This window comes from Diorhabda carinulata, chromosome 5 (assembly GCF_026250575.1).
Source record: "Diorhabda carinulata isolate Delta chromosome 5, icDioCari1.1, whole genome shotgun sequence".
NCBI classification, from domain to species: domain Eukaryota; kingdom Metazoa; phylum Arthropoda; class Insecta; order Coleoptera; family Chrysomelidae; genus Diorhabda; species Diorhabda carinulata.
Genome location: NC_079464.1, coordinates 12,744,119 through 12,770,130, shown reverse-complemented (window position 1 = coordinate 12,770,130; position 26,012 = coordinate 12,744,119). Strand labels below are relative to the sequence as shown.

Below are 26,012 nucleotides of genomic sequence, written 5' to 3'. Positions count from 1 at the left end.
CTTTTGCAAATTTCTTCAAATGATTATGACTTCCTAATGGAGAAATGTCTAACTACATGTACCAAATGCGACGCTCTTTGACGTCGTCTTCAGTTCGGTTCTCAAGCCCGAACGACGGGTGTTAAACTGCTCTGATGAGACGTAATAACGTCGAAACTAGTTAGTGCTTAAGAAACTCTCCTTGCAATTGCGAGCCATTGAGGATGTTAATATCGACAAAAAGATCGATTGCATAGACAAGATATCTAAATCCCCAACGCACTATTAGTTTTTTTACCACAACCGTCAAGGTCTCCCTCTAGGCGCGCAATCTCGTTATGTAGAAGCCAGACCTCGTATACGTCGTTTCCATAGTCCCATACTTTGATTAATGTTTCAAATATTCACACTTCTGTTCATTGATATACAAAGTATTTCAAAAAAAGGTGAACCCTCTCTTAGTTAGAAAACTGAAAGATATTTGCGCTTTGCTCAGTAAAAAATTTTCGTAACTCCACTATAAAGGGCGTATACACATTTTTTACGAATTTTGCCGCAACTACTGGCAAAATTATATTCAAAAATTGTTTTGAAATACCCTGTATAAGTATTTTTTCATCGTTTCAACATACAATAATTTAATAACCTATCTATTGTAGCAATCTTGTGCAATATTAATTGAAAGGAGCTGAAAATAAATATTGTAAATAGTAAAATAGAAAAAACAAAAAAATAATTTATTTCATTTCATTTCATCCATTGATTTTTGCAATTCACCATCTATTGATAAATATAGAAAACTATTCAACAAGTAGAGATGTCGATGTACATTTCACTTTATTTCAAACTCATAGGTACTGCTACTTTCCGACAGGTGGCAAGATGTTGGAATTTATTGCTTGTACTGTAATTTTTTTATTATTATCGCCTAGATTTATAGAAAGCAAGCAATTAGCAAAATATAGAAGCAATTTCGCAAGCTTGGTCATGTAAGACAAAAAAAGTACCTGCCGATACAGTGAATGTTGATATGAAACTGGATATCATGCTTGACTTTCAAGAAAACCCACATAATTCTGGTCAAAAAGCAACTCCGCCGTTTAACGTTAGCCACACATCAATTTTTCGAAAATGAAATGCATTTTAATGAGAGCACATTTAAACTTCATTGGATGAGAGAAGAGCATAAAAAAATTTTTTGCAGAAATTGTTGGACATTAAATCGTAGGTCTCTTTATGTCCCGATCCAGCAAACTCACTAATTCCTGAGAACATAATATAGTTTCGGAAAGGTGGAACGCTGTCACGCCACCAGATCAATATCGGGCAGTAACTGCACCAAATTTTTCCAAAACGCGGATCGATACAATAGCCAGCACTATCTCCTGATCTGATACCATTAGACTGCTTTTTGTAGGGATATTGTATACAAAACTGAACCTCTCAGCTTGGATTACTTAAACAGACGAATCAAGCTCGCGATTAGAACAATCACGCCTGGGATATGGAATAACTTTAGAAGACATTTCTGTACCAGATTAGCATGTTGCCTCGTTTTAAGTATAATGTAATGAGTTTCATTTAGAAAATAATATACAAGTAACATTTCCTAAAAACAAATATCTTGTTTGTTTTTTTCTTGATATGAGATTTGTTTATGATTGTGTGGATATCAATTCACTTAAAAATAAAATAGTAGATATTGGTTTTTAGTGAAAGGATTGCTCGGATTAAGTAAAAATGCATTGCACGTTTCCAGAATTGTTCATCCCGGATTGATTTAGAGTCCTTGATTCATTTAATATAAAATCCGCTGATTTACATAGACTTTTTTCAAAAACGATAAGTTGCATACAGTTTATATACACTCCATCCATATTTATACACTCCATCCAGGATACATGCGCTGATTGTCTTGAGATTTTGGAAATTGCAAACTGTAGTTGAGTGGACTGGTATGACACTCTCAACTGAAAAATGTTCAATTATGTTTTTCACTAGACATAGACCCACATTGGAGAGCTTAACTCTGTGTGATCGAACATTATAGGTCTTTAACGAGTATAAATACTTTGGTATTATACTAGACAGTGAATTACATACAAGGTGGCCCATTAGTGTGTACAAGTGCAATAACTTACTTAAGATGGAATATACAAAAAAAAAATTAAATAAAATTGTTATATTTGCACAGATACACATTTCTGAAATATTTTGAGGTATACAGGCTGTTCAGTCTAAGCGTGACAACATGAAGTAAAGTTTTTTTAAATAGGACACCCGGTATATTTGTTTACCATCGAATTTAGCGTTTTTTTCCTTTTCGCATAGATTGTGACGTCGCCAAGTTGGAGCAAAAAATATGAAGATTTAACGAAATTTGGGGGACTATAAATGGTGTCTAGTAAACGTTATTAGTGAGAAGTAACTAAACTTTAAGGGATGAAATAGTTTTATAAGAGGGTAGAATAATATACTGGATGTTCCATTTATAAAAATGAAGTTTCTGCTAATTGAAATCTCCTGAATTAATGCTTACGAACCCCAAACGAAACTTCAGCCATCCTTTACCTTCGTATTTACCAAACAAGTTAAGTTACTTCTCACTAATAACGTTTACTGGGCAGCAATTATATTGCACCAAATTTCGTCAAATCTTCATATTTTTCGCTCCAACTTAACTTCACAATTTATGGGAAAAGAAAAGACAGGGCTAGATGCAGACTTTTACGCTTAATTAGACTACGGTAAACAAATATATAGGGTGTCCTGAACTTTACTTCATGTTGTCACCCTTAGGCTGAACATCCTGTATACCTCAAAATATTTTAGAAATGTGTATTTATGTAAATATAACAACTTTTATTTAATTTTTTTTTTGTATATTCTATATTAAGTGAGTTATTGCACTTGCACACACTAATAGGCCACCATGTATAAGGTATGACACGACAGCCAATGTTTTAGTGCTGTTACTATTGCTGTGTTTAATGGAAGAAAACGAAAACACAAAAAGATAATTATTTAATTTTATTTACTTGCAAAAATACAACTTGAGTAGGTATCTAAGCTTAAACATATTTATAACTAACAAATAACAAACAAACAACAAACAAATCCCGACTAATAAACCTAAAAGCAAAAAAAATATTTATGAGATTTATACAATTGTGATTTTTCATCGATAATTGTTTGTAGTTGTGAATTAATTCTACTTGTACAAATTATTGAAAGAGATTTAAGATGCTCATTGGTCAATTTAGATCTGTGAACAAGCAATGCCATTTTTCGGAAATGTGAAAAAAGCCTATTTTAAATATTTTGATATTTTACTGTTGGTTTTTAAAAAGAAAAAATGCAACCCCTTATAAAAGAAAAAAGTATTCTAATTGATATTTACAGTGATTTTTTTCAAGAATTTTTGTTTTTTATAGATGTGAGACATTAGGATGTATAATATAAATATTGACAATATACAGGGTGATTCATAAAGAATGTCCAATTTCTGAACTGTAGATTCTAGACCTCAAAATAGGATGATTCTGCTCAACAAATTCAAATATTACTAGTTTCCGAGATACGGGGTGTTCAAAGTTTATATTTAAATTTTGATTTGTGTAGAAGCAAAAATTGTATAATAATAAGAATAAGTAATACATTAGTATACCATTTATTAATAATTTAGTAATTAACAAGTGTAATAGTTATTTATCAAATAATGCCTAGGCACAACGATTTTTCCAATAATGAGATGCGCGATATGATTTGTGTGTTTGCTTCCCAACCCAATTACAAACTGTACCGAACGAAACCTGTACAACCGCTTAGGTGAAATGGGGTCTTTACGCTCTAAAACTGAGCACAGTGCTACAAAAAAAATCACTGCCGATGAAGAAAATGAAATTTTAATTTGTGTTACAGAGAATCCAGATATCAGTACTCGCCGATTAAGTCTGCAAACAGATTTTTTGCAAGATAAACAAAATGTTAACCCAGATTTTCTGGATACAATTCTTTTTACTGATGAGGCAACATTTTCCAGACGAGGAATATTTATTTTAAAAACAATCATTTGGGGGATTCTGAAAATCCACATGCTATGAGGGAAACACACTTTCAGCACGAGTTTAAGGTTAACATTTGGTATGGTGTAATATGTGGGTATTTAATTGGTCCTTTTAAACTGCCAAACAATTTAAATGAACCTCTTTATTTAGATTTTCTTCAAAAACATTTACACGAATTACTAGAGGATATACCTCTCGCTTTAAGACAAAATATATGGTTTGTGCACAACAGAGCACCATCACATTATTCTTTACAAGTTCGTCAATACTTGAACGAACAGTTTCCGCTTCGATGAATTGGTCGTGGAAGTGAGTTTGCTTGGCCACCAAGAGGCCCCGATTTAAATCCTTTTGATTTTTCAATTTGGTCCCAAATGAAGGCATTAGTTTACAAAGAAAAAATTACTTCTCTTACACAACTGCGACGGAAAATATAATAAGAAAACTCTACGAAAGCGGATCATAAAGTGTATTGAAGTAAATGATAGGCATTTTGAGCATTTGCTTTGAAGTTTTTTATTTTTGTTACAAATTTGTAATTGTTACAAATTTGAGGAATAATAAAATTTTTTTATGAATAAATTAAAATTTATTGAACTTTTTAGAAGCAAATAACTCGATAACCGATTGAGTTACACGAAGCAAAGAACAATTTTTTTTTGTAGAATTTTACGCTTTTAATATTTTTTTATTATTTTAGTTGTTAGTTTAGCCCAAAAAAAATTTACTTTGATTTAATTAACACAAACAAGTGTAACTAGCGCCCTCTATTACCAATGTTAAATTAGAGTGCAAATTATGATTCCTCATGCGAAAAAACGTAAAATTTCCAATTTTTGAAGAGAAATTGTGAAAACATAAACATAAAAACTTAAAAAATTATTGAGAAAATCAAAATTTAAATTTAAACTTTGAACATCCCGTATCTCGGAAACTAGTAATATTTGAATAAGGCATGTTGAGCAGAATCATCCTATTTTAAGGTCTAGAATCTGCAGTTCAGAGATTGGACATTCTTAATGAATCACCCTGTATATAATAAAATTGAAACTAAAATTCATTTCTATTGAAAGTATTCAACAATCGTAAGATGGTATATGGGTGATTCCATTATAACTGTGATATTCAATGTCCTGTATTGTTTTTTTGTACTAGTCATTAATTAATAATCAATTAATAAAAATTTTGTGTTAATTGAATAATTCTTAAGATATTTAAACATTATTTTTATACAATATAACTTGCCACTTAAAGAAAACTTATACTACATCACTTGAATGTCAGTACCGTGTCATGTCCATTCCTAGAATTTACCGATAAATTATTAATTTTTTTTGTCGTAACAAATGATTTAAACTAATTACCTTATAAATTCTAATGTTTATGATCAAACTGAGGAAAATTGATGCACTTGTTGTTTAATATCTTAAGTTACCATGTCAGTACCGTGGATAAATGAGTCAGTACCGTGGAACTCAAAATCCGACATTTGTGTCTTGCTCGTGATACTTTGAAGTTGTAGTAAATTCCTCTTAGAGTTTTATTTTTACAGTAAAATAGATGAATAATATGCATAAAAAAGTTAGAAAAGTTAAATTTTAAAATCTTGAAATTTTGAATACAAAAAATCACAGTTAGAACGGAATCACCCATATGACATTACGTGAATTTTTTTTTTAAATATTAAATTTTTTACCAATGAATATGGTTCTATAAATGTAACATAAAAACCTTATTTGTTACAATTATCTTTTTCATATTTTCGTATTTCTATTGGTCCATTTTATCACAATATGCTATTCATTCTTGTGTTACTAGAAAAAAAATGTTTTTGTGGACCATTCATTATTATAAATTTGGACGTGAATCTAATTGGAATTATATAAGTATATATAATTCTATTTTATTTTGATAATCCTTACTTTCAAATGAAAAAAACATTACAAATTAAAACAATTTAGCAAATGAATGTGTCACTATACCCTGCACTAATACTAGAATATTTGTGTCACAAAACAATTAATTCTAATATAATCCGGTCAATTTAGACATTCGAAGTTAACATAAATTCCCATCAAGCTGAAAATCAGTAAAATTGTTTAAAATACAATGGAATTTTATCAAGGTCAAAGGTCAAAAAATAAGTTTTTCGCAATTTTCAGCGGAACGGTGAGTTTTATCATAAAAATACCTTTGGCGAAAATTGTATATCATAAAATTATCTACAAAAAACGTGTAAATAGGTTTTTTCCTACAAGCTACTATTTCTGAGATATAATGATTCAAATATTTGGAAAAGTTGTCGTATTCAATAGTTTTACCAATATATTTTCAGCAGTAAACTTTTTTTACAATATTGAAATGAACCGAGACTTATTGCGACTATTGCGAGTATTTGTAAGAAATTTCTGTTAAGGAACAAGTTCATCAAATAAATTATCAATTGACAAAGATGTTGTTCTGCAGCTTTGGTATTTCTCGTGCAATCATTATAGTCATTAAATACGACAGTAAATCTGAAACGTAACTTTCACAACTTTTTGAATTATATCTCAGAAACGGTAGCTCTGACCTTTGACGTTGAATAAAAATCTTTCCATACACGGAAACATTCAAATTTTATTTCCAATTGTATTTTAAACAATTTTACTGATTTTTAGCTTGATGGGAATGTAAGGGGCTTCACTCTTATTTTTCGGTCTAATTTGACCGGACTAATATCAGAATATATTATTTTTAAAGAAAAAGTTTACAGGCCTAGATAGGATGCTGCCCACAATAATCCGCCTTCTCTGCTTATCACATTACAACAAAATATAAGAGCGACAAAGAGAGGCGATTCCAAAAACCTGTTTTCTAACCTTCAACATTCGTTAAGTAAACACAATTTGTTTTTTCTTCAGTATTACGAATCTAACCGAGAGGTGAGGCGATTTGGGTTAACGCGATCGAGGAGAGCTCACAAAAATAAACATAGTAACCGTATCTATAGGCGTTTCTCTTTGTGACATTTAGTTCGAGAGAGAGAAGTAACAACAGTTGAACGTTAATATTTTGATTGTAAAGTTTGATCCGCGCGTTTTGCTTTTACACTTAAAAATATGGGTTGTGCCACGGGAATTGTGAAATATTTAGTGTTTATAGCCAATTTATTGTTTGCCGTAAGTATACTTTTAAATTATACGTTTGTTAAAGCAACAGTTATATACTTTATATTGTAGAAAGTAATGTGGGAGGTTTTTATATATCCAGAACGGTGTAGCAAATAATATCTTGTAACTTTCAATTATCAATCACAATTTAAATTAAGTATGTATACTTAAAAGTTCGTTGAAACACTTTTTCAAGTAAACTAATTAACTTTTTTGACAGCTTATAAAAATCGCTAAGCAGTTTGTCAAGGTTTTGTGTTGCAATTGGTTTTAATTTATTTAATAATCGTCTGATGAGATAGTTGCTAAAAATATACCTACTCTACAACCTATAACGTTAAATGACTTCATAATTCATTATTTTTCATTTGCTATGGCCTTCGTTCTGAATTCACTTGGAATTAGATTGTTGTCGGGTTTTTCCGTCTAACCGATGATGAATACAAACTTGGTCAGCTGGGCCGTTTTAACCACCAGAGCAGGACTATGTTATTTGAAAATAATAATAATAATAATAATAATATTATATCAAAGTATTCACAATTTATACCGAAGTTTGTATACTCAGGACTGAAAAAAAATCAAAATACTACTTTAGAAAAATAGTTTGCATCAAATTTCACCTAAAACTCAAGGCATTTTTTGATATGTCTAAGATGGACCAGTGGTAAAAAACTTTAAAACTGTGGAATTTTGTAAATCAACGATTTTGATGAAAATTTGGATTGAAGCTCTACTTCCCCCTTATTCAAAATATACCCTGTGCCAAAGGCTGATTTTTATTTTTTATGGGTGAAAACTACCACTTATCGTAAAAAATAGAAAAATCTTCGATTTTAGCATGTATTTGAGTGAAATATACTTCAAATGAATTATTCTTAGATTTGTTGATATTCTTAAATAAATTTATAATTAATCGAACTCATGTAACCCTTCAAAAGACCAACTTCTGAGGGATGTAATGTTGACAGCTTTTATTAAAGATACTCCCCTCTGCAGATACAAGCTTTTTATATTTTAGGGGGTGTAAACTACCACTTATTGCAAAAAAATTCAATGAAGTTAAAATGTTTTATTCGTAAATCCGTTGACGTTCTCAAACACGTTTATGATCAATCAAATCCATGTAACCCTTCCAAATCATCCCCTAATCTAATCATATGAAAAATAATCTCAATGATTCTTTTATAATTAGAAATTATTCAAAAGTGGATTTATATTGAAATGAAAATATTTCGTCAGTATTTTTAAGAAGTGTTGCTTTTTAAATATTTCAACCCTTATAAAACCCACTTTCAATAATCAAAAATTTCAAAATTGCAGTTGAAATTTGTTTACAGAAATAATAAAAAACTAAAATTATTTTTAAAATCAATAAAAAATTTTAATTATTATTTTTCATCATCACTAATATCTTCTTCGCTTCCTCGTTTATGCCAGCTGTTTTTCCGATGCTCTAAAATTCGTGCCCCGAAATTTTGAAATAAAAAACAGTTGGTTTTTTGACAATAACTCGCTTAATTTTGAAGCTAGAAACTTTTTTAAACAGCATTTTGTAGGGGACTTCAAGTACTTCAATGTAATATCAAGTAAATTTTTTCTCATCCCCGGTATCGAAAAGGGCGCGGCTCAAAGTGGTTGCATAAACTACGTTTTGTACGCGAATGCAAACTTTGAATTAATGTATCTCCTTTAATTCTCATGAAACATAGATTAAAAAACTCAACTAAAAGCTCAAAATTTTTGGCAAAAGTGATTCTGCAATTAATATTTGAAACATTTTCTCATAACATAAATAGTTTTTGGTTTATTTAAGAAAAATTCATTTTTTTTTTAATTAACTCAGTTAATTATTTTTCATCTCAAAGGAGGTGGCTTTCACCTCCAGGACAAAATCACCCTTCGACACAGGGGCTGGATTTTGAAGAAGGTTATAAATACTATCTTCATACCAATTTTCAAGAAAATTGATTATCAAAATTCCACGGGAAATCTGCTGGTACCTGGCTTAAGACCAATTTATTTCAAAATATCTATGTAAAGGTATTTTTCAACTAAGAGGTTAGGTTAGGTTAGGGCATTGAATTATAGATATCTACACAGTTTAATAAAAGAGATTTTAATCAATGAATGAGGTAAATTGTTTCCTCATTTTTTTAATATGATAATTGTGGTTATTTACATGAATAATTTTCCTGTGTTGATTATTGATTTAAGTATCATTGTCAAATGTTATGGGTACATTTTATAGTGGTAATTATCATTTACCAACAATCGTTATCAGTAAACAGTGTGTCATCTTTTGAGTCATCTGACTAAATCACTTCTTCATAAATATTTATAATCATTAGAAATTTTCCAAGAATATCAATCACTTAGGTCAACGTTGCTTAATTCTTGGATAGTAGAGGTTGGTTTTCAAATTAATTTTGACTTTAATTCGACTACAGGATGAAAAATGGCCATACACGTCAAAGTTTTGGGAAATTTGCACCTACTTAAAAAATTAGCTTTCGAGGTTATGTTTTTTTACAATATGGAGTGACTCCAAATTTAAATCCCACCTAAATCGACATACTCCAAACTTGCATAAAGTTTTTAATTCGATAGTTTGTATTTTTGTTAGTTAATTTTTGAACTTTGATTTTTTCGTACTTTTAGTTTAGGATTTCTTATAAAGTCTTCAAGGTTGAATTCGGTATTAGCCCATCAAATTACTTCGGAAACGGCATCCAAGTTGTCCAAAACAACTACGATTCTTGTTTTTCAAATTCATTGACAGATTAAAATTTGATGTAATTTCATTTGAGGAAAATATTAGTCTTCTTGTAGGGATATGTTTCGTTTTTCGTAGAGTGTAAATTATATGAAAATATTTTCCTTCTCGATTTATCAATAGAAATTAGTTTTGATAAACGTTTTTATAATTAGTTCAAGGTAGAAACTTATTACTCATTGGGTAAAAAATATATTACGTTTTATATATAAAATAAATGAAGATAAAACTATACACTTACGCTTAGATGAGAAGATTACTTTTATTTTTTTAAACTGCAAATTAACAATCTACTCAAAAAAATATAGAGTAATAAGTAAATGATATGGTTTCTTGCTAAATGACTTGAGGCGGCCACCATCCACTGATGGGTCTCCGTAGAGATCTTCTGGCCAGCGCCTTTTCAATCTTCTCTGTTCCATTGTTCGATGGTTTACTGCAGCCCCATAGCTCTATGCCATACGTCCATATTGGTTTTAGGACGATTTTGTACATAAGTATCTTATTTTCCATTGTTAAATGCTATCGTCTGCCGATTAGCCAGTTCATATTTTGAAGTTTTAGCTTTAGTTGTGTTTTTTAGCTTGTGTTTCTTCCAAGTTAACTTTTGGTCCAAGCGTAGTCCGAGGTATTTGACTTCTGTTTTCACTGAAATCGACATATCGATAATGGTTACTTGCGGACAGACACCTCATTTTGAGGTGAATGTGATTTGTGTGGATTTGTCAATGTCTCCACTGATGTAGCCATTCTTTAGAACATTTAGGTGGTCCTACAAGAATGATACTTACTTTTTTTTAAAAATCGTAAAGTCATTAAATATTACTTACTGTCGACACACAAATAATCAAATAATGAAGTTAATCGTTGTAAATATGTTATTCCAATTAAGGATAATTGTATTTTAAATAGAAAAAAATATCAACTTTATCATAAAGCCAAATATTGTGTCAGGAAAATTGTGCTTTATCAATGTTGTTTAAAAATGGAATTCAACATTTCTTGATAAAACGGATAATGACGCAAAATCTGAGGGCAACATCGATTACTTTCTATATAACTAAGTACTTCCGCTTTTTTACTTATAGAGAGCGTTGCTTTATTTTTTGAATGTTGATGCTATACTATAAACACTGCCGTTTGTCACGTGATACTGGTCACATTGATGTAACTTTGAAATTAAGTTTATGGTGAACAGGGCACGTATCAGAATTGGTATAAAAAATCCATTCTGGGGATTTTTCCCTCAAAGATGAGTAACGTTCTATTCGGCCTACTGAAGTTGATGATGACCTAATCAAAGTAATAATTGAAGAGGATTGTCATATAACTGTTGGAGAGTTTGCGAAGAAGTTACATGTATCGCGCCCAACAGAAGCTTTATATTTGGGTACCTCACGAATTGAAAGAAAGAGTCAACATTTGCGATATGCACCTTAAACGATCATTTCTTGAAAATAATCATCACTGGTCCTATTCAGCAACATAGTTCGAAAACGATCATGGAGCAAACACGGTGAACCAGCACAAACCATATCGAAAGCTGAAAAACAACAAAAATAAGCTCGTGCTGTCTATTTGGTCAGATTATGAAGGTGTTGTGTTTTTTGAGCTGCTTCCGAGGATCCAAACGATCAATTATGATGTTTACCGTTAACAATTAATGACACTGGATGAAGCAATTGAAGAAAATTTTAATTTAAAGGAATGAGTTGGCTACTGAAAAATGTAAGCTTAATTCTAGTAACAACAGCAAGAATTGTTGTGGTTCCCCTAAGTTAGGGAGGCAGTGTTCTTTAGCTTGTGTTCAACGCAATGGTTATACATGCCTCGAGCTATCATCGCATTCATCGAAAGTTTATAAAAACAGTGCATATGCAAAAAATTTTTGAAGATATGACAATGAAAACGAGGAAAACGAAGATGAGATCAACTCTGAAACTGCTGGCAAACCTGGAAAAGAAGAAAATGAAAAAAGAGAAAGATTCATGAGAATAATATTAATATCAATAAAAACAATATTGGAAAAAATGTTTTTTTTTCTATTTTTCCTACTGTATCGGTTACATAAAAACGAAGTAAGACAAATGTATAAATGATAGAAATAACATAACAAGAGCCTTTAATAAGAAAAACGCTAAATTGGTATGGACGTGTCCTCAGAATGCTTCTTGCTTCCATCACATTTTTGTAAAGGAAGCAAGAAGTACTATGAAGAGCCGGAGAGGAAGATCGATAGAGGAAGTGGATAGATCAAATAAGGGAGACACGAGATAAGAAAGGAAAACCTCAATTGAATTGAAAAAAAAAAATAGAAGATTGGAATGAACAGAAACATTGAGTACAAGAGGAACTGAAATCTTCATTATCCTGAATTGGTAGTAGCAGTGTGTACGACTTGGCCATTTCTTCTACACTATATTCTTTGGCAATTATTTTTGTTTTTACAACCTCTAGGAGTCGTTTCGTTGAATATTGTTTGATTTCTGAAAAATTTTCTAAAGCATGCATTTTTCGTCTTATTGTCATACCTTGCTTTGTAATTTTGTAGAGTATAGTCTAAGGAGTATTTATCAAAAACATTGTTTCCTGGATAGCATCTCTTCTAGATATTCCTAGACTTAGTTAGAAAGTCTGTTCAAAACAGTTGAAATCACTTTTCGAGCATCTTTTTAAAGATCTTACCGTCTCCTTCCAATTGTTTGGACTCTCTATGTGCTAGACTCTGGTAGGAAGTCTACCGAATCTGCAAATCGACTTGTTGATGGATGATCTTGACGCCACAGTTGCCAAATAATTTATAGGTCACAAAAATAATTTAACCTTTAATACGAGGGCCGTTTTATTCAACCTCCGATAGGCTATAAATAAAAGACAAGTTCATATAAAACAATAATTTTATTACCAAAAAATTGGTACACTTTTAGATACCAAAGAGATTTGTCATATCTGAAAACTCCGTAGATAAAGCAGTTAATGGTGAATCAGCTGTTTTATTTAACCCTTCCTGCCAACTTGTTGAACCATGGTGGACATGTTTACGTGGCTGTAGCATAATGCCGACTTACGCCTGAATGTCAACAATGGCTTGGTGTGTAGTGCGAGAGCCGCAGTCGCCTACAGCGCTTTCTTCTTCCCGTGGAGCGATTGGAGGTTGATAAAAAAACGGACCTCGTACATCGCATATTTGCACAGCTTACCTCTAACCGGAAATCCTACTAAAAATACCTAACTGATAATTATATAAAGAATATTTCGAATTATGTATAATACCCTATTCATGTCCATTATTTTCTCATTATTATACGATTTAGTAACCGATTATATTTAGGAATTTCAAGGGATGAATGTTTTTTATGATGTTGTTTATCTATACATTTCATTGAGTCACTGATTCTGAATATTGAATATTCTAATGTGGACTTAGTTTCTTGTTTACTAATCAGTTCGCAGTGGGGTGATTCTTATTCCTTTTTGTAAAGATAGGATTCTCGCTATTTGATGGCCGGCATTGTATCATCCGTTAAGATATACAACTTTTAAAAGATGTGCAGAAGAAACGGAATATTTCAAATATAAAAAACTGAAGAAGAACGCTTACCTTTACTATGTTAGAATCCGAGTTTGCCCTTTTTTGACTAAGATGACTGTACTATTATTTGACGTCAGGAAAGCGTTAGCTTAGCTTTATACATATTTATGTATTTTTTTAAGGTCATTCTATCAACTTAATGTGTTTTTGCAACTGCTCGAAGTGACCTTTCTATTCTGATATCGTCTGAAACAGCTGATTTCATGTTTTCTTCGTTTTTTGCTCGCCTTTGCGTGTACTTTGCGACCTTGGAATTTACAAAAAACAACTGAACAAATAAATAAAGTTATTAATAATATAAATGTGTTATTCATTCGATATTGAAAATATTAAGAAATACTCAATTATTCAAGTCAAGTACAACAAAATAAAGGGATGCAGTGAATAACGCATTTTATAGAAAATTACAAAACACTAAGAACACAATCCTGATAAAATCAGAAATAAGAGTTTTTGAGTCGCAAGCGTAGCAAATCATGGTAGTTCAAACGTCAACTTATTTTTTAGACGACGCGCCATCTGAAAGTTGTTCGTTCTGTATTCAATTACATACCGAAAGTTGCGTTTTGAATGTTCCATGTAGTGAAAATGACAGTTCCGTACTGCAAAACACTCTCGGGGCGTTCTTTTTTCCATCGATCGAGGCAGTGCTGGAAGTCTTCTTTTGATGAGTGCCTTTAGGAGCTCTGCCGATCTTTTGGTATCAACTTCGCACAGACTTGTCATGTGTAATTCCTCGTCTAAAATTTTTCTAACCGTTTCTATATCGGCGTTTACAGCCTTGGCAATCATCCGGATGCTCTTTCGACGGTCTGCATGCGCAATTTGTTTGATTTTGGTCACTGTTTCCGGAGTTGAAACAGTCATAGGGTGACCAGGGCGCTGGTCATCTTCAGTGCTCTCTCGGCCATCACTAAAGCGCTTACACCACTCAAAAACACGCACACGAGATAGATAATTGTCCCCGTCACATATGGTTTTCGTCACAGATGGTTTTCGGCACGAGAAAAAAACGGAAATTTGTTTTGAGACGTGCATAGACAAGATATCTAGATACCCGCGTGCAGTCCCGGTATTAAATATCCAGACCTCGTATTTCAACATTCATTATATTAAAAGGATTCTAGAAAAATAATTAAGGAAAATGTTGAGGAGAGATATTTTGTTAATAGGAAAATTTGCGTATTTAAAGATATACTATGATTTACGTTGAATTTTCTTTTTTCTTTTACTCTAATCGTCATTCAATAATTGAATTCGTTCAAACCTATAAAATATTAAATTAGCCGAGCTAATTGACATTTTCATTTGATTTTTGTTTTCGATATAATTGAAACGAATTGTTTAAGGCTGCATACCACTCATCGCGATACACACTGAATTTTTTATTATTATTAGCCTAAAAAAATGGTGACTGAACGTGAATTAATAATAGCAAACATTTTGAGTGATGGCGTCATTGAATTTTTTTCCACCATCTAAGATCAAAACAAAGTCAAATGTTTTTCGATGAAATGTAGGTATTGTTCTTCAAAAACCCACATAAATTTTTCTTTTATAAGATACAATAAAGAACAAAACAAACTGAAACTCTGAAAGCTAGACATTTTCATTTTAAATAAAATAATTGGTTTTTTACTGTTTCCTAATTGGTTTTGTATCAAGTGAATGGTCATTGAAAAAATATATTGACAAGGCGAGTGCGGCAATTCCTAAAAGTGAAAAAAGGTACTTTACTCACGAGTTTCATACAAAAATTTTTCTACGTCCGTAAATTCGACAAAACTTTTATCAATTTTTATTTTGTGATAGTAATATTGAAAGTACAACTGTGAGCATTATTAATTTGAAGTAAAGAAGAAGTTACATTGATATTAGTAGTTGAATTGAAAACATTTAACGGGTTCAAAGAAATAACACCGTTTATAGTTGTATTAGTACTTATTGGATTGTTGGTAGGATCTTGAACAGGTTGCTTGAAGTCAAACTAGTTGTTTCAATGCGGAATCCATTTTCTTTTTTATCGAGTCGTCTAAGTAAATCTCCGCAACTTGGTTGGATTTCCACCCACCATGCTTCTTTAGTTGAATCATATCACCACCGGAATCCACTAATAGAGACGCCGAGCGTCGTAATGTATGCCCAGTGCAGTTTTTTGGATGAGGTAAATTCAAATATGGTATTGATACTTACAACTTGGGTTATGCATTTTCCATTTCTAATACTGTAAAAAGAATTATCTGTTTTGATATTTGTGGGTAGTTGGTTCTTATATTTTAAATAAATGTTAACCAAGATTAATCTGTTGTCAGATATTTCACCGATAACAGTAAAACGACGTGAGAACATGAGTTTTTGTATCAGGTACTGTGATAATTAAAACATTTCCGGTATTATTAATATCGTGACACTTCATTTCACTATTCATGACACACCCTTATATTTGAATACTTTTCTTTTTTTTCTAAAGATTTCTCTGAAATTGAATTATTAAAACTTATGGTATTCCTGCCAACTCTCAGATGTAATAGCAGAAGAATTTTTTTTCTTTTTTATTTCCACATTTGATTTCTTCTGGCCAAAACAGAGCCTTTTTAAATGGTGACAAGAACTGACAAAGTCGTGGGAGATTCAAATTCAAAAAGTTTGAACATAGTGTACAAGTATTTTTTAAGATGTGGCCTCCTTGACTGAGTTAGTTCTTACATTGATTCCAGAACAGCCAGGCTGGGCAACAACATTTTTTTCCTTTTCAGTATTTTCTTTGCTTTCTGCTTTCTCTTTTCTCAAGAATTCTGTTCTGTTTCTGAAAATTTTACATTTCCCACATTGATAGGTAATGAAGTGTATGCCTCGAAACCATTTTGGATTGTTTCTGTTGTAACTGAACTTGAGGCTTTTTCGAATATATGTCCATTTCTTCCAAAGAGTCTTAAAAGGTTTAGAAACTGAAAACTGGGCTGAATTAAGTGTGTCGAAAACGAGACAATTGAAATGTCATATGTGACAGCATCAATAAACATCAAAATGGGCCTCGATATGTTTTGGAATAAATCAAAATCAAATATTTGATTCAATTACCTTAACTAATATCTCAAATTTTCACATCCATCTGGTAAGAAATTTATAACATTTTGAAATGTCAGTTGATTTGTTTCATAGCTGGTACAGTGTTGCCAAATATCCAAGCTTTTGTTGAGGCTGAATGCAATATGGAGGAAAAACGCATTTTCAGCGTAATTGAAAAAACATATTGCGTTATTAGTTACATCTAATAGATTCTCAGACTCCAGATAAGATCTTATTTCCCCAAACCATTGTCTAATTTTCTTTTGTCTCTTGAACCAATATCTGATCAAGAGATGAGCTTTCTGTGTATTCTTGCAATGTTTTGGTATGATTGCTGGTACAGTGTTGCCAAATATCATTTATTGAGTTTTTCTATTGAAAATTGCTCTGAAACGTTGAGTTAGCTTATTTGGTGAAGATTTACTTTTAGGTGTTAATTATTGGAACACTGTCATTAACTTGTTTTGCTTCTTTAATTTTATATTTTCAAATAAGCCTTCTAGTGGTGGACTTAAAATTCTGAAAATAATTTCCACGTTTTTCTATGGGCTACCTTTGTTATAATTTTTTTTCCTGAAGTTCTAATTTCAATTTACTTTTCAATGAAACAATGTATTATTTCGTAACTATAACTCGCTTTGTACATTTTATTATATTCCTGTTTTTTCAAATATACATTAGCAACGGAAGTTAAACAAAGAAGAAATCAATAAACACTTTATATTAGCATATATATTATACAAATATTTGACCTAGCTGCGCAACTGTAGTTATTTCAAGGTAGTTACCAGTAGATGATTTTTTATGCCTAACGATAATAATAAACAAATTGATAAGGGAATCTAGTTTAAAGAAAATTACCAAAGAAAACTATACAAGTTGTTCAAAAACTTCAAAAATGAATTTTCCAATCTGTTTAATATAGTTTATTCAAAAGTGATATAATTTTTATGATCCTACTTTTACATAAATCGATGACGGAGAATTTCTAAACTAAAATGTTTAGCATTCTTTGAATTTCTTTGTAGAGCTTCCAGTATTTTCTCTTGCTCCATTTCCTTTATCTGGTCCAACCATTGTCTTTTTGGTCTTAGCTTTTTCTTGATTTTCTGGCGGTGCTCCAGCAATTTTCAATAAAATTTGTACTTTGCGATGGTTAATTAGATAGCTACTCAAGTTGATATTTCAAACGAACGGATATGGGTACATCATAATAGCCCAGACGCAAAAATATATTTGAAAACATGGAGTTCATCTGAAAAATGTGCTTCTAAGAAAACATCTGAAGCCAATAATTCTCCAATATTATTCTGTTGCTGATACTTTTCGTTGACTGTTGAAGTAGACTTTTTTACCTCGTGACAATACGCCTACCAATATGTCTCCTATTTTTGCGGAAAACTGCCAACTTATTGTTTCGCCCCCCTAATCGATCTTCTTGAAAATTTGAATTATTACTCTCTTCTACGAAATCTTATATTTTTGGGAGTGTAAACTACCCCTTATCGTGAATTTGTTACATTCTCAAAAACGTTTATGATCAATCAGATTCATGCATCCCCTGCTAATCGTACCCTAATTATATGAAAAGTTGAAAAATAATCTCAACGATTCTTTTATAATTAAAAATTATTTAAAAGTGTATTTATATTGAATTGACAATATTTCGTCTGTATTTTCAAGAAGTGTTGCTTTTTGAATATTTCAACCCTTTCCTCATAGATAATAAATAAATAACAACATAGAAATAATAAAAAAATAAAAGTATTTTTAAAATTAATTAAATTTTTTTAGAAATTAATATAAGAAGAATTTTGAATTATATTCCATCATCATTAATAAAACAGTTGTTTTTTCGACAATAAATCGTTCAATTTTCAAGCTAGAATTTTTTTAAAAGCATTTTATATGGGATTTCAAGTACTTCAACGTCATATCAATTAAAACTTTTTTCAACTCCCGATTTCGAAAAGGGTACAGCTCAATGGGGTTTCGTAAGCCACATTTAATACGCGAATAGTACATTAGTACAAAGTCAAACTTTGAAAGTTTTTGTCAAGAAATACCCTACAATTAATATTTGAAACCATTTCTCATAACATGAATAGTTTTTGGTTTATTTATGAAAAATTCTTTTTTTTTTCAAGATCACGAAAATGCAGTGTTCAATTTAATCGAATATTTTTTTAAAATAAGTATTAAAAACATAAATAAAATTAATTGCAAGTGGACTACGATTAATTTCAATCAGGGTGGTAATGGCGAGGGTATAATTATTACATTTCATCGAAAAAGAAAAGAAGAAACCTTATTTTTATTACAAATCAGTCAATTCTTATGTAAAAGACTTTGGACTGTGCTCATTTTAAAGGTTTTTCTATTTGCTTTGAAAAAGTTCTATTGAGTTTTTTACAAAAATTCCATCAATTTATTATTATTATATTTTTTCTTAAATAACTTTTTCATTGAAAAGGTATTTTCTGTTGAGCATGCCTCGTAATCCTCGAAATCGCAAATTAATATCTGAAAACTGATACCAATATTTTCGAAAATTTTATTTCATATAATTTAAGTAAACGAATTGTTTACAAAGTTTTATATGTAAATTACGTTCAACTGCTGACGTAATGTTTAATAATTATAAAGATTTTGTAATATTAATACACAATAATCATAAAACTAAACTATCATGACTAATTTTATTGACTACCAAATGAAATGCTTCACAAATAGGCAGGATAAGAAAAAATTACGTACTTGTTAATTTGACGATTGTTTAGTAATAATATTATTGAGATAAAATAATTTTTGTCAGTTTATCTTAATAGAATGATTAGTTTTGATCTAGTTAATACAATTACAAACGCTCTTATATTACATGTTACAGTACTAAAAATAACATTGACATTCAAAATTTTTTCATAACACATCATTCAAGTCGTGTGACTAACAAAGAAAAACAAATTTTTTGCCAAAAATCGATTTTATTCATCAATTTAATCTCATTCAGAGCAATAAAATCATTCCAACGGTTCTCTAAATTCTCGATGACGTGTTTGTTGAAGGAATTGTCTTTTACCTCAAAATAGGCTTCGGTTTCATTTGAGCTGAATTTTTCACCAGTAAGCATTTTTTTGAGATCAGCAGTCACTGGGGGCTAGATATGGACTATAGCGTGAATTAGGGAGCAATTCGAAGACCTGTGACTGGTAACTTTCTTTCAAGACGCGGTTCCGGAAGAAAAAGTACACATCCAAGATAATCGATTCATTGTCAGAGAAACCAGGCCCTCATTGGATTTTCAGAAGAAAACTTAAGGCAGCTAACCTTAAACTAAAAAGGTCAGCTACTGACCCCAAATTAACCCCAGCCCACTGAGCAGTCCATCTACGATTTAATACGTTAATTGTTCTGACGAACAATCGGGCTTCGTTCTCTTTACAGACGAAAGCAGAGTGGGGAAGCGATAGAAGAGGACGAGTTTACCAAAGACCTGGAGAAATATTCGTGCAGTTTTGCATAAAAGAAAACGTGTCTTTTGGAGGAGGTTCCAGGATTGTTTTGACAAGCATTAGAACGGAAGGTAAAACCGAATCGGTTTTTATTGAAATTGGCGATTTACTGCGAACTGATATATAGAAGGAAATTTATTTCCCTACGTTTCATTCCAATGGTTCCGTATCGCAGTATTTACAGGATGTCACAACTGCTGCTATGGATTGGCCAGCGCGTAGCTCTGACTTGAATCCTATCGAGCATTGATGGGATGAACTTGAAGAAAAGTTGAGACTATAAAGCCTGTACCATCCATCAAATCGGACCTCAAAATGGCGTTTACTGAAGAATGGGATAGCATCGAACAAGATCGTTCCGTGAAAAAGCGATTGGAAGCTGATATTAGGGCCATTGGAGGGAACATTAAATATTGATATATTAATTTGAAATAAATTCTTATTTTAACGAATTTAAGCTTGTATTTTTTTCACTGTTACTTTATTTTTTACATCCTTTAAGATTCCTCTTCGATTGATATTTTTTCTTTACCAAAATGTACAAAAAAAAAATAACTCAATATCAACATAGATTACTCATTCTAAAACTAGCTACAGATTTTTTGCTAGAGCGTGCGACTTGAATGGATTTTGTCGCTCACAAGGGGGAACCCAAAAATAACCGGAATTATTTTTTAAATGCTATATATTTACAAATATTTACAAAACAAATTTATACCCTTCAAAATACTCTACATTACAAGTAATAAGTTTGTCCCAGCGGTGCTTCCACTGTTCGAAACATTGAACTCATCTTTAGAGATGGCTGCAAGCTCCTGTCTCGTTCTCTTCTTGATGTCTTCAATGTTCTCAAATCGCCGTCCTTTCATGCCCCTTTTCATGAGTGGAAACAAGGAAAAGTCTCACTGAGCCAGGTCAGGCGAGTAAGGTGCGTGGGGCATGTTATTTTTAACCAAAAAGGTGCGTTGTCATGGTGGAAGAACCAGTCACCTGTTTGCTCATCCGAGCTCCAAGCGAGGTTTGTCATCAATCGACATGTCGACATTTTTAAATCGAGAAAACAACTCATACACTTGATTTTTTCCCATAGCATCATCTTTGTAAACAGTTTTCAACATTAAAACAGTTTCAGCAGCTTTTTCACCGAGTAGAAAATGAAATTTCACAGCGGTACGTTGTTCACTTAAATTTGCCATCATAAAACAACGAAGCAGCAGTGAAACAGCAAAAACAGTCACTAGTGACGAACAGAACGTGGCAGGTCAACGGCCCGCGCGACACTGAACTGGCGACGAGTTGCGGCAGAAATCAGAACTACAAAAGCTCCACCCATCGCAATGCTATTTCGGTTACTTTTGGGTACCTCCTCGTATGTTATAACAAAACAGTTGCTATTTTAGTGTTTCATGTATTTTTATTTTTTTCAGCTTGCAGGATTGGCCTTAGTAATAATAGGAATTTTGATAAAGTTCAATGTAAGCGATGCCACACGAGTCCTTCCAGCAGATTTTGGTCTGGCTCCAATCCTTTGTATCATCATCGGCGCCATTGTCTTCATAACTGCATTCTTAGGATGTTGCGGTGCGGTCCGAGAAAGTACTTGCATGTTGACAACGGTAAGTACCACTAGATTACATTTTCAGCTTCAAAATTATTTGACACGAGACAACTATCTAGGGAACGTATTTTTATGGTTTTTTTCAAAATAATATTCCAGCAAAGTGACCTGTAAAAGGAAAATCTATCAATTGATTGATATCAGTCGAGTCAAAATAAAACAATATATTATGTTTTTTAAATATAAAACTGGAACCTGCACGATCAAGGTCACTTTCATTAAAAACTATCTATTTGTTATTAGTTTGACCCCTAAAAGCACTGTTATAATAACATTATACACTTCTACTATTCAACAAACGTGAGAGTTGTTACTCAATATATTTCATTAACATGAACAAGAATAAAATTCGTGGGGAGAGGACGATTTCCTTGGCGCGATTTAACAGCGGATTTGGCTTAATTTGGCCAAAATAAATCGAAAATGAAGAATGAAATTTTTTGATATCTCGCTTCGTTTTCGAGATATCGATACTCAAAGTTAGTTCTAAATTCGCTTTATTGAACAGATGGCGTTCAATACTTTGTTTCAAATGAATATTTTATCACTTCAAATTCAATATGAATCTTGTAATTCAATAAACAAAATATTTTTTATTTAATTTTTATATTATTTACCCTGATATTCCAAAATTATATTAAAAAAAACAGATTTTTATAGCAAAATAAGCCATTTTCGATAACTTTAATCACTCTGTGTTGAAAATAACTCAACATACGATAAATATATGAATAATTTGATGTTTGTCATAAGGAATTGTCGGTTGTTTTTCATCATTTATGAAAAAAAATATTTAATGATAGTTTTAATGTAGAAATATCATCTTTCTAGCAAAAAGTACGTTCTGAATGCTTTCAAAAGTTATTTATTTAGGTTAGGTAGTGTTTTTTTTGTATAACTCATTTCTTTCATAAATAAATAGAAAAAAATTGTGTTTAAATATCTTAGAAATATACATAATATGGCGTAGGTGCAGTAGGGACGTATCTAAATAGACTAGACCTTTTGTAGTCCTTTTATATATGGTCTATTAATAACATATACAAATATTTAATAAAAATAAATTTTTCCAACTTCAAGTATCGATATTTCGAAAACGAAGCGAGATATCGTCAAATTCAGGCACCACGAAAATCGTACTCGTGCCAAATTTCTTTTGTGATGAATTTGAATAACCAATCACTAGTTAGATATTTTCTGTTAAAAATATGGACATATTTTCAAGAGCATCATAAAATACTCAGTTTTCATTTGAGCGCTCATAGTTCAAATTTGACCCTTCCAGACTCTTACAAATTATTTTTTACGAGGATACCCTTAAAGACATGAAAATAGTTTCTGTTCGGTTGCTTTTAGCAAGGTCAAAGTATTTGAATTGGTATTGAAAAATATTTCATTTCATACAGGGTGTGTATAAAAAGATTGTTCAAAGTTTTACTTCATAAATATCAAATTTCTTCATTTTTTAAGTAGAACCACCCGGTTATTTCTATTTTAATGCTTTCAGGGGTAGAAAATTAGGCAAATTCATGTATGATCAATAATAAAGGAGATCAAAGAAAGATTAATTAATATAAATGGAGATTTACATACCTATAGAAAATTATTCAAAATTAAACCGAAACTAAGATTAACAAGACAATAATGAGACCAGTAGAAATTAATGGGATCCCTTTGGTAGAAAAAGACGCGGCAGGACTAGGACAAAATGGTTAAAAAATGGAAAATGACCTAAGCAGAGTAGAGGTTATATACTGACAGGAAAAGACAAAAAACAGGAAGTTGTGGCAGGAAATAAGTGAGAATGTGTTGACTAAGATTATGGGGACTGATTCACCTCAACAAAAGGATCTTGAGAAAATTTTTGTGACCCCGTTGAGGGTGTTAAATCATTATTATTGTTTCACCCGTCTTTCCATTAAAGTTAATTTAGTTTTACTTTTTCATTTGCTATTTCACAAACTTTAAAAACTCATTTCTGAATATAAAATTATTGATTGATTTATAATATGCAAATAATGATGTCCAATAAACGAAATATTATCAACTAATATCCACTTTATAGGGAAATTATTAGGTGTTATTCCAAAGTATAAATTTTCTACTATTAAGTAGAAGAATGTGTGTTTGTTTTAATATCTAACTTACGAAATTATTAGCAAGGAACCTTGATCCAAAATAGAAATATGATTCATCAAATTCAATCGAAACCAAACAGAACGTGCGAAATGAAATGAAACGACAAAGTATCAGATCCTAATTGTTAGTAATGTCGATATTAATATTGATAAATGATGCAAAAAAATATTAAATATCATTGTCAGGATAAAGAAGTTGATGTTAGATATAACATTTTATATTTATTCATGAAAGTGTATCGCTCCTAATACATTTTCAAAAAAAGAAAATAACATTAACGTACGCAAGAAAATTTTAAAGATAAACCCATAGCTGAATGGACCTCAGTATAAATTAAGGCATCGGTCGATTTCTACACCTCCATCTAACCAACTTCGTGGATTAACTACGCTTAAGCAGTGGACACCTCGATCACGTTACCCACAGATTTCTGTCGCATCACAGACTCAAATTGGGAGCTTATTCAGCGTGTTTTAACATGTCGAGGATCTTTGCGACCATTCAGAATTTTTTTCCGAGACAGTTGGTTTCCTTGTAATCAATCGACACCGTTATAAACCAGGATGACTTAAATTCACTGGATTACCACCTCACAATTTTCAGTTAGAAGTAGGATCAGGTGTTGCGTAACATGAATAAAAAACGATAAATAACGTCATTGAGGCAACAATCATTAAGGGATGATCCCAGATATACTGATTATTCCAACGGATTTACCATTCGATTGTAAACAATTTCCGGTACGTTTAGCCTTTTCGATGACGAAGATCAATCTTGTCCAATTGAGAACAATAGAGGAAGATTCTTGTGGTCCTTTTAACGAAGAAAACAATGACACATTCCAACAATTAAGAACATCCAGCAAGAGGAAGAAAAAGAAGAATAAACAGAAGAAGATATGCTTGTTGAAGTAGACTTTCGAGAGTTTGAATCTGATTAAAATATCATGAGAAATAAAAATAATACGGTAATATCTGGAACTTGACGTGTATTGTTCCCTTCAATTATTCTAAAATGGTTGTGACAGTTAGTGGAGTGGGCCTACAGGGGAAACCAAGGTCAAAAAACACGTCTAGTACATTACCTCATAGTTGGAGTGGAAATTAGTGCATATCATGTATAATGTGACACTTAGAATCGCGATATAAACTTACCGTTCTCCATAAAAATCCAAATCACTTCGAATAACTTTTGTAGCATACATAGGATCGATGTGGATTTTTCAAACTTTATTTGTAGTAGTAAATCACAGCTCTATAAATTTTTGGCTCTCTGGGAACTTTTATTATTTAAAATGTCTATATTGACCGTACTAATAACAAGTGCTGTTGTGAGTCTAGCTTTTAGTATCTCATAATTTTTAGTTTTGTTGACAAAAAGTGATTAATCTAATTTTTTATCTTTCCATTAGAGCGCTTCAACTTTGGTTTTCTACATTTAGCTATTACCATTGTAAACAAATTTCATGTTCTTACACCGAAGAAAGTTATTTAAATTAGTTTTACCGTTAAATTAGTTCCAATTTACTTCGAGAAACGTGACTCACTTTGTAAAAGTAATTTTAAGCAATTCTTTTAAGACTCTTCCAGTGACTTAATCAACAATAATATTTTACTCGCAAATAGAACTGATTACCTTTTTCACTTATCGGACATTGAACTACATATACAGGGTGTTTCGTAGATAATTGAAAATATTTTAAATGTCGTATTGGATATATAACCTACATGTGCCTCCTTACTGCGTTACAGTTCTTCCAATATCAATTACAGAAGACAGTTATGGGAGGAACAATCAATAAATAACATCTAACAAACCGTCAGTCTACGTAGACTCATTATCTCCACTGTTTACCAATAAAAATATCGTATACATAAATACGCTCCTATTGGCCGAAACTGTCGAAAGGTGTATGTACACAATTTTTTTGAAATATTCCTGCCAGACAGTCTGCGATAAGTAGTGGCGTGGCTTGGTGAGATTTATTTAATTCATAAATTTCTTTAAATTAATGAAAATATGGCGTTCTTTAGTCCATGGGCGAATGAAGACAATGAAACTGCACAGTGTAGTGTGAACAAAAACAGTTATGAATTTAATAATAAAGA

General features: G+C 31.5%; 1 protein-coding gene across 1 annotated transcript in view; it reads left to right on the top strand.

The window, feature by feature from the left end:
• Positions 1 to 6,784: 6,784 nt before the first annotated feature.
• Positions 6,785 to 26,012, top strand: part of LOC130893599 (CD63 antigen-like) — a 31,049-nt gene continuing 11,821 nt past the window's right edge. The window contains exons 1-2 of the mRNA XM_057799822.1: positions 6,785 to 7,207; positions 21,575 to 21,763. Of these exons, the coding sequence (XP_057655805.1) occupies positions 7,148 to 7,207; positions 21,575 to 21,763 (249 nt within the window). The 5' untranslated portion in view covers positions 6,785 to 7,147. The remainder of the gene's footprint in view (positions 7,208 to 21,574; positions 21,764 to 26,012) is intronic.